The 10,240-nt window shown below is 40.3% G+C and overlaps 1 protein-coding gene across 1 annotated transcript; it reads left to right on the forward strand.

The window, feature by feature from the left end:
• Nucleotides 1-4,767: 4,767 nt before the first annotated feature.
• Nucleotides 4,768-7,042, forward strand: LOC137744020 (exocyst complex component EXO70H1-like). Its single transcript, XM_068483881.1, has one exon. The coding sequence runs from the start codon at nt 4,868-4,870 to the stop codon at nt 6,788-6,790; it is 1,923 nt and encodes a 640-aa protein (XP_068339982.1). The 5' UTR covers nt 4,768-4,867; the 3' UTR covers nt 6,791-7,042.
• The last annotated feature ends 3,198 nt before the right edge of the window (nt 7,043-10,240 follow it).

Consider the following 10,240-nt stretch of genomic DNA (forward strand, 5'->3'; position numbering starts at 1 on the left):
AACCTACTTTCAAAATGGTGGGAGAGAAAAAGGGGAAAGGAGAGGAAATGTTGTGCAAAACTAAGAAAGAGGGTAGGGTGGCGCATGGAAGGGGTGGCTTAGGGGGCATCAGGTTGGCCAAATGTGGCTCCTTCTTAGCCATTTTCTTGGAGTCTAACTCTTCAGTTGCAATAATTGATTCAAATTGAACGATTTGATTTCAAAACATTCAAAGATAGTTAATTAAACTAACCAATACTTAAAATTAATAAATTATTAAGGGGGCTATGTTTGACCATTCGGTTGAAGATGATATATAAATATGATATGACACTGTTCATCTAAAAATAATTTTTCGAAGAGCTATAATCCTGGACGGGCCAAGACATCTGTCTCACGCTCGTGTTCGCCTTACATGAGTTGTTCGATTTTGTTGTCGCATGACCAATCCATATAAGGCTCATCATGGGGTTTAGTTAACAACTTTTTTACCACGAATGTCACATTGAATGTATCATGTCATTATAAAGACCAAAAAATAAAAAAATAAAAAAAGAATTTTGGCCTTAATTATATTAGTTTATCTTTTGACAAATATACTAATAATAACGCAACAGCCGGGAATATGGGCGTGGAAGATTTCTCATCCTACTAATAGTGTTTGAAAGATTCCATTTCACGGTTTCCACCATAATTTATAAGATGGCAAACTGAAGTGGGAATTATTAAATAACAATTGCGACGACTAATTTAGTCCTCCCGAGAAAAAGATTATTTAATCTCACTTTTCGACGACCAATTTAATCTCCCATTTCATCATACAAAGCATGTAATTATTGCTCCGATAATATTTCGGCCTTGCATACATTGCACGACTTATTTAGTCCTCCCGAGAAAAATAAATAAATAAATAAATAAATTCAAGCATTCGAGAATGTGGGAATAGTCTTGTACTTTTCTCTCTCTCTGTAATAATAATAATTATGTTTTATAAAAATAATTAATCTAAAGATATTAATTAGTACTAAGCGCAGTTTAGTGATATTTTTTTGTATTCATAAGTGAGAGGTTTCAAGTTTATTTTACACAAATAATGATGACATTTAATATATATGTTGAGATCGATGCTTAATTAGTTATGGCTACCTCATTGTATGACCTAACCAATATCTCTAAAAGTTAAGTATCGTAGTATGAATAACTAAAAAATATAAATTCAAGATAGATTGCTTCACAAGTTATCTCGCCTAAATCGAAATTCTGTTTCCATCTATTTTTCATTTCTGAAATTCATGAATGATACATTGGCGCAAATATATTACACTTTTCTCGAATTTATTTCGTCCTCCATATAAAATCTTATTCAATATTTTCTTCCTCTAGTTTTTTTGTTAGTGAAAACGTCACCTCCTACATAAAATAACTTGGACAGAATATCATGCTATACCACAGTGCCTCTAATATGATATATACGCATACGTCCCACACGCAATGTGAATTATCTATCAACTTATAAACAACTTGGAGAATAATATTGGGAATATTAGTGATGTATAAGACATAAGGTTCCTTTAAACATAAATTACAATATTATACCACAGTGCCTCTAATATGATATATACGCTTACGTCCCACACGCAATGCGAATTATCTATCAACTTATAAACAACTTGGAGAATAATATTGGGAATATTAGTGATGTATAAGACATAAGGTTCCCTTAAACATAAATTACAACATTATACTAACCCCCAAAATTTAGGGTCGCCCAGACAAAATCATAAATTAAGTATAATTTTATACGTAATTAAGCACCCAATTGCAACTAGAGTTAAAAACTAACGGACAAAATAATTAATCTTTGATTATTTTTCTTAATTATAATAGTGTTTTTTTAATAGTATTATTACTAGCCTCTTGCCACGTACTCACGTGTATTTTTTCTTTTTCTATTAAAGGATAATTTTATTAGTCTAATTCAATTTAGGTTCTAAAAGATGCTAGGCATTAGTTGGGCGGTGGGCTGAGCCTAGCGCTTAATTAGGCGGGCGGCTAGGCGGACTAAGTGGATTTAAGTAAATCTATTATATTTTTGTGTAAATAAGTGTTTGTTTATACTTAAAATATATATAATTTCATCATAAACTTCAAATTAGAATGATATATATACTATGAAGTATTTGAATATAATGAAAACATATGGGGAAACAAGAATCTAATGTGTGTTCATTTAAGTATTCAATAAGTTTCTTACAATTTATTGAAAAAAAATAAAATGCAAAATGAGAGTTATTTATTTTTTGTCTAAGTGAGTCGCAACTTAGGCTGGCTAGACGGGTCCCTAGGAGGTCTAGGCGAGAGCCTCAACAGGTCTAGGCGCCCTTTCTTAATTTTCGAACGCCTTGACTTTAATCGGGGCGGTAGTCAGCAGCCTAGCGCCTAGGCGGGGCCTAAGCGACGCTATACGGGGATTTTTATAACTGTAGTTTTACACCTTCAATGAGAATGTTAAACAAAAATTCCGGATCGAAAGCTTCTCAAAAGAAAGCACCTCCATGAGCAGGGCATTTCCACTCTACTTAACAAACATAAACCTCACTTCTCCTACTTTGAGACACCAAACATCGAATGTCATGAAATAAGCATTCCAAGCTAGCATCTATAGCCCACTCACCGTTGAGCATTCGAATTAAAGACTGAGAATCAAACTCAATATCCACCACTACATAGCCCATCTGTTTGGATGCCATCAACGCCGCTCTAATCGCAACAATCTTCGGCATGGCCACACGCTCATGTGTATGACAATTTGCTCCTTCATTTTTATTTTTGTTTAAAAAAAAATTAATGTAGAATATGGGATTCAAAAAACGTGGTCATTTAGTTTTACAATCTAGTGGTATTTCCCTTTACTTGTAAGTAAGAGGTCTTATGTTTGATTTTCGCCAAAGGCGAATTTGAACCACATTATTCCTTATCCATTATGATGCTAAGTTCACCCCTTCCCCCTTAGTATAGATAATATGTTTATTAAAAAAAGCGTGGAGATGGGGCATTTTTACTATTTTGCCCTTCTTAATTAAACAAGAGTTTCAAGAAAGGAAGGGGCATTCTTGATATATCAAAAGCTTCACCATTTAGGGTAATGGCCATATATATAGATAATATTGTTATTTTTTTTTATTTTTTGATTTGAACAAATGATATTATCTACATTAGGGGTGGGGGAGTGGGCCAAACGGCCCCACAATTGGCTAGCAATAATATGGTTCAAATTCACCTTTGGCAAGAATCGAACCTAAGACCTCTCACTTACAAGTGAAGAGAAATACCAATACTAAGTGGCTCTTTTAGGCCTAACACGTGGATAACATAAACAAGGTGGCGTAGAGCACATGTAGCTGTTGAGCTTCACACATGGACCAACATGTTAATCTAAAGGAATTTCAATCTAAATAAAGTAATGTAGGAAGAAAAAAATATTCAATGGGAAAAGAAAAAAAAATAGAAAATGATACGATCGGTACTGGAATACTGATTCTCAACGGACTAAGTTGCTCGTAAGATAGCGACTACGATGAAATTCAGTCGCTAGTTACATACCGATGCGCCCATTTTCATTTTTTTTTCTTTTCCGGTTTTTTTTTCTTTTATTTCTTTTACCATAACAACAAACAATAATTTTCCTGTTCTTCAAAATATATTTTTCCGTACAAAACCTATTAAATTCATATTTAAACACTTGAAATCAACGAACAATAATTGGGCAAATGCAACTCTACCCCTACAAAATGCGTTGGCACCCAGCTCATTTAAAATATTGTTATTTTTTTATAAAATAATAAAAAATAATTTTAATTTCGGATAAGATTTTTAACCAAGTTTTTCACGTCACGTGTCATTATCCGAAATTACTATTTTGTGAATAGATTTCCGATAAGATTTTCAACTAATCCTGACGTGCCATGTGTCACTATCTGTTTACAACAATTTACACAAGATTTTGCCTCATCTCTAGCCGTTTCCCGTGCCATGTTCAATCCCTTCTCGTTCTTCAAATGTGCCGCCTTCCTGTTCGGCTGAGTTTGCTTCTGGCAAACTGTGTAGGCGGATGCCATGCATGATAACTTCTGGACCAGTTGGCACAAGTTTGTATCTGGGACAATCTTTGATAACATCCCAACATTCCCATCTGATGTGGGTGGAATCCATATAAATAAATAAAAATATTGTCACCTGATCCGCTAAACTTTTCCCACTACTTAGATTAATGGAAGCATGAGAGAGAGCATTTTTCCAACAAGTAAAGGATATGTTGAGTTTTTTCCAAACTTGTACGATTTAATAAATAAATAAAAAAAAAAGAACTTATAATTCAATTGATTGAAAACATTCGGTTATATGTCACTTAGTACTGCAGTTTAATAGTATTTCTCTTTACTTGTAAGTAGAAATCTTAGATTCTTGCCAAATGTAAATTATTGTAGACAATATCATTTGTTAAAAAAAATAAAAAATAAAAAAAAAATCCGGCCGTACAAATGAGTCGTGATTTATTTGAATAGTTGTGTCTCATTGCGACCAAGTAATCTCCAACCCTTTTTCCTCCTAATATGAAGTTGTCGTTTAGTTTGTCTACACAAGCGCGTAAGGGTCAAGTACGTGCCTTGGTATTATATATGATGACTCCCACCAGTTTCAAAAGTCAAATCCCACGCTCACCATCTCCCTCTTATATATACCCCTCCCACTCTCCAGTCCCAACCATAACCCCAACACAATCACAATATCCCTCTCCCCTCCAAATCCCACACACAACACCCACCAAATTTTCTCGAGAAAATCTAATCCAGTCCAATCCAAGCCAATAGGATTTTCAGAATTGAAAATGCCAATAAAAGGAATAAGGAGCTTGTGCTTACACTCCAAAACGCCGTCGTTGGCGGCCTACTCTTCTTCCCCTTCCAGACTATCGGCCTACTCTTCTTCCCCTTCTAGGCCTTCCGTTTCATTTCCAACCCCGCGGCGCTTTCCCGTGGAGAACTTCACGGACGCGATTAACCAGCAGATCATCGACAACGCCGCCGTATTGGTCATGAAGTGGAACCCGGACACCTCCACGTACGCCAAAGTCACTTCCTTATTCTACGAGAGCAAAAACGAAGCCCGGCAGTTTATCCGCTGCGTGACGGACCTCCAGATTGCCATGCACTACCTCGTCCAGGAGGACCCCACCTCAGAAAAACTCGTTCAGGCGCAGAGCCTCATGCAGGTGGCAATGAAGCGCCTCCAGAAAGAGTTCTACCAGATCCTCTCCATGAACCGGGAGCACCTCGACCCAGAATCAGTCTCCACCCGGTCCAGGTCCTCTATCGCCTCGACCCGGTCCAGCATATCTGATGACGACGAAGACCGCGGCGCCACCACGGACGACGACGTAAAATTCGCCACAGACGCCATCCTCGAAGTCGAACAGGTCTCGGCCATCGCTATGAACGACTTGAAATTAATCGCCGAATGCATGATCACATCGGGATATTCGAAGGAATGCGTCCACATCTACAAAATCATCAGAAAATCGATTATCGACGAGGGAATCTACAAGCTCGGCGTCGAGCGGTTCAGCTCGTCGCAGATCGGGAAGATGGACCGGGAGGTTCTGGATCTGAGATACAAGAGCTGGTTGAACACGGTGAAGATCTCGATCTCCACGCTCTTCAATGGCGAGCGAATCCTCTGCGACCACGTGTTCTCATCCTCTGCCTCGATCCGCGAGTCCTGCTTCACGGACATTTCTCGCGAGGCGGCGACTTTGCTCTTCGGCTTCCCGCAAGTTCTGGTGGCGGTGAAGAGCAAGAAGAACTCTCTCGACATTTTCCGCCTCCTCGACATGTACACTGCGATCTCCGAGAACTGGCCGGAGATCGAATCCATCTTCGGCTTTGAATCCACGGCTGCCGTCCGTTCTCAGGCCCTCAACTCGCTCATCAAACTCAGCGAATCGGTGCTATCTCTGCTCTCCGATTTCGAGTCCATGGTCCAGAAAGACTCGTCGAAATCCGTCCCCACCGGCGGCGGGATCCACGATCTGACTCTCCGCGCGATGAATTACCTCTCGCTCCTCACCGATTACAGCAACGTCCTCGCTGACATTATTACCGACTGGCCTCCGCCGGCGAAATCATCCCATCCAAAATCATACTTCGACAGCCCCGTCTCCGACGAAGCTCCTGCACCGGCCATCTCCGCCCGCATGGCGTGGCTCGTCCTCGTCCTCCTCTGCAAGCTCAACGACAAGGCCAAGCACTACAAGGATGTCGCACTCTCGTACCTCTTCCTGGCCAACAATCTCCAGCACGTAATCTCGAAAGTCCGTACGTCGAATCTCCAGTACCTCCTTGGCGAGGACTGGATTTCGAAGCACGAGGCGAAAGTGCGGCAGTTCGCGGCGAACTACGAGAAATTGGCTTGGGAGGAAGTGTTATCTTCGCTGCCGGAGAACCCGACGGCTCAGATTTGTCCCGAGGAAGCGAGATTGATCTTCCGCAACTTCAATTTCGCGTTTGACGAAGCCTATCGGAAACAAAGGACGAGTGTCGTACCCGACCCAAAACTCCGAGACGATATTAAAGTTTCGGTAGGGCAAAAGCTCGTTCCGGTTTACCGGGAGTTTTACGAAGCGCACAGGATGACGGTCGGGGGCGGGAGAAGCGGGGCGCTTTATGCCAGAATTGCCCCTGAAGATGTTGGAAATCACTTATCCGACCTGTTTCTTCCACCGTCGTCGTTGTCTCATCGGCGGAGCCATTGAGACCTGAGAATTATAACTGGCGCCGATTTTTTGTCTTGTATTTAATCGCCGGTTTTGTGGCGATTTTTCCGGAGGTATATATTTTTTGTTTTCTTCTGCTGTATGAAAGCGCGCGCGCGAACACGTCAGACAATTTGAGTTAGTTAGTTTTTGCTGTCACGTGTAACGACTTATTGAAAACTATTTTGTACTTATAAAATCACCCCTTGTATTTCTGTAAATTCAAAACATTGACCCATATGTTCATATTCCTTTCACATCCATGCATTAGCTCTTTTTTATTCTGTTTCTAACAAGATGATATTCTACATTTTTCGAATTCACAGTTATGTACTAGGCTAAAGCTAGGATCGAATATGTCCAAGTTCATAACTCATCTCTTACTCAATTTTTATAATTGAACAATTTGACTCGAGGTTCGACAAACCCTAAAACTTGCATGGATAATCTTTTGCGCAAGTATGATAAATCCACATGATAATCAAACTATTTTCACAAATATGTTAAGAGCTACTTGTAATCGGTGTTTAAAATATTAATATTGTGGAAATATCGACATGCAAATATGTAAAAATATCAACGGATATATCGAATATCGATATCAGTTACTTTAGATAGAAATGATGAAAATTTAAAATGAAACTTTAGAAATTGTCAAATATTAGTTTGAACGAAATATAAGAGTTTCTCCAATATGAGGTAAAATTCAAATTTCAACCCCCAATTTCCATATCTTTCTCTGCTTTTTTAGATATTTCCATGAAACCATCGAACATATTGACGAAATTTTAAACACTGCTTGTAGTGCATAATACTAATAAGCTAAACAGGCGAGTCTCGTATATTTTTCTGGAGGATCGATGATACTGGTACACTATTATTGTTACATTCAATACTAATGATACAACATTAGGTATAAATTTCTTTTCACATAACATTATATTATTAACAAGAGACGTCAAGATAGCAATGTACTCGTCCCGTATAAATTTGCCCTCTTGGAGCTTCAATTTGATTGTTACCCCCCAGAAAAATGGTCCCCAAATTGCGTGAGGTTAATTTATATTGACTGTTAATAAAAACAGAAAGGGAAAACACAAGGAATTGCACTTTTTGTCAAAATGATGGAATGGACGGTATGATTTGTTGGTAGCTTTACAGCCTTGTATTTGTTGTTTAATCTCTTGTTTTTCTATCAAGAATTTGTTGTTGGAAGCTGATAGAGTGATAGATTTGTTAAACCCTCAATTATTTGTAATTAGAAATTAATCATGTAGGAACAAAACCGCAACCACCAACCATCAGAAAATATATTTTTTCTCATTTGGTGTGGTGGCTCTTGGAGTTTTGACAAAAACACAGCCGCAGAATCTCGTGCTGGTAGACAAAAACAACTATGTTCATTTATGCGTCCTCGCTCTCACTTAAAACAAAACTGCATGAATCCACGGCAAGTCGTTCAGTAGAAAAGTGAAAACATCAACTCTCCAATGAAAAAAGGGGAAGTCCTGAGACTGCTTGATCGTGGCAAAGGGTTAACCAGTTGACGAGGCACAAGGGCGGGTGTAGCTGATTGTACTTCCTCTCTACCAGACCCAACCCTAAAATTAATAAAAAGAAAGGGGAATCAGAATACATTTCCTCGAGCCCTTCCGCTGAGCGAAGCTGCGCCCTTCTCGAGCCTACTTAAATAGCTTACGCTTACCAAGCCTAGTCTACTAAAATAGGGCTACAGCAAGCTTTCCCCCTTTGTTTGTTGTGGGTCGCGCCTCACCGCAGGCACTGAATGAAATGAGTGGAGATACTCCTTCCCCCTGGTTAATTACCAAGAACTTCGTTGCCACTAGTGGCGAAGAAAAATTCTACCATCCTACCCCAAAACAACTCTGAGCCTAAAGAGAAGTCTACTCTCCTGCTCTCGTTTACAAGGTTTCCCACTCACTCTATTGAGTTACAGCCCTTGTTGGGTTCTGCAAGGAAGCATCTCGATAGGTCTGCAACCTGTGCTGTGGTTGATGCCCCGCCCGAGCTCTAATTCCATACTCGAGCGGGAGGACCCCCTTTTGTTTATTCCAGCGGAGGATCTGGATTTGCTACTTCACGTAGCTCTTGAGAGCGTGGAGTTCGACCAGAAAGCGCTTTCCGAGATTTTTGAAAGCCTTTGTAAGGACCGGCACGAATCGCCTTCCTACTCCAGCATTATGGAATCAAAAGCCGATGCTTTTTCTCAGTTATTGGAACAACACCTTGCATTCTAACCTGTCTCAACGAGAACTGGTAGAGACCGGTCCTTTACTTATGTCAAAAATGCAAGTTGCACTATTGAATAACAACTCTAATTCCACCTCTTGGTCAAATACAGGTTCGTGCTGCATAGCTGGGGAGGAACTTTAATCACATGTCGATGCTCTCACTTAGTGGAATTTTATTGCTGAGGCTACGGCAGGCAAAGAGGTTTTATTGAAGGCTGCTGCTCTTGCGTTGACTGCATATGTGAATGTTTCAGATTACCTAAAGGAGTATGTAATGGAACAATTTCATTGCCTTGCGCTGGAAGTTGTGAGAAAGGGTGACAGATCGGCCATAGGAGTACTCCGGGAGATAAACCAGGGCAACAAATGTCGAGCATACGACGATGCCGCCCGTTTTCATTTCGTGGAAGCCCAGGGCAGAGGAAAGGGCTGTAGGTGATGGCGCGTTCCGCTTCTTATCTAGAGAGAGGCGCTAAAATCGTTCCTGTTGGGTCGTGCACCTATTGATTTTGCACCTTCTAACATCTCGAGTTGAGAATTCTCGTCACGCTTTTTCATTCACGATTTTATGTCCTCGTCGATTCTTCCCCTCGTTCCTTTTATCTTGGGCATCTCACTTGGAAATTTAATTCTTTTCGATCTTGTACCCACGGAACTACTGTTCTCCTAGTGTACTCAGTTTAGAACTCTAAATTAACTAAATTTATATATTAGTAAGAACTGCAGCTAGTAAGCAAGTCGAGTAATACAGCTATTATTAAGTCGAGCGAGCTTTCGCTAATACTAATCAAAGACGAAAAGCTAAGGTCAGAATTCGCATAGAGATGATAGGCGCTTATCGTGGAGCGCGGTACCCGTTGGTTAGGTCATTCACTCAAGGGTACCGAGGATGTTGACTCAACGGAATCAGCCTGCGGGTAGAACCGGATAAAGCTTCGAATCCTTGAATAGCCGTCCCTCCGCCCTTCACGCGACGACCACGCCCGACGGGAGATGGGTGTGTGTTTGCAAGGTAACAGGCTATGACACTGATCAAGCTTAAGAATTTGGTAAACGGCGGCAGTAACTCTAACTGTCCTAAGGTAGCAAAATTCCTTGTCGCATAAGTAGCGACCTGCACGAATGGTGTAATGACTGCCCCGCTGTCTCCGACATGGACCCGGTGAAATTGAATTCTCCGTCGTTCAGTAGAAAAGTG

The sequence above is a fragment of the Pyrus communis genome, chromosome 9, assembly GCF_963583255.1.
Source record: "Pyrus communis chromosome 9, drPyrComm1.1, whole genome shotgun sequence".
NCBI lineage: Eukaryota > Viridiplantae > Streptophyta > Magnoliopsida > Rosales > Rosaceae > Pyrus > Pyrus communis.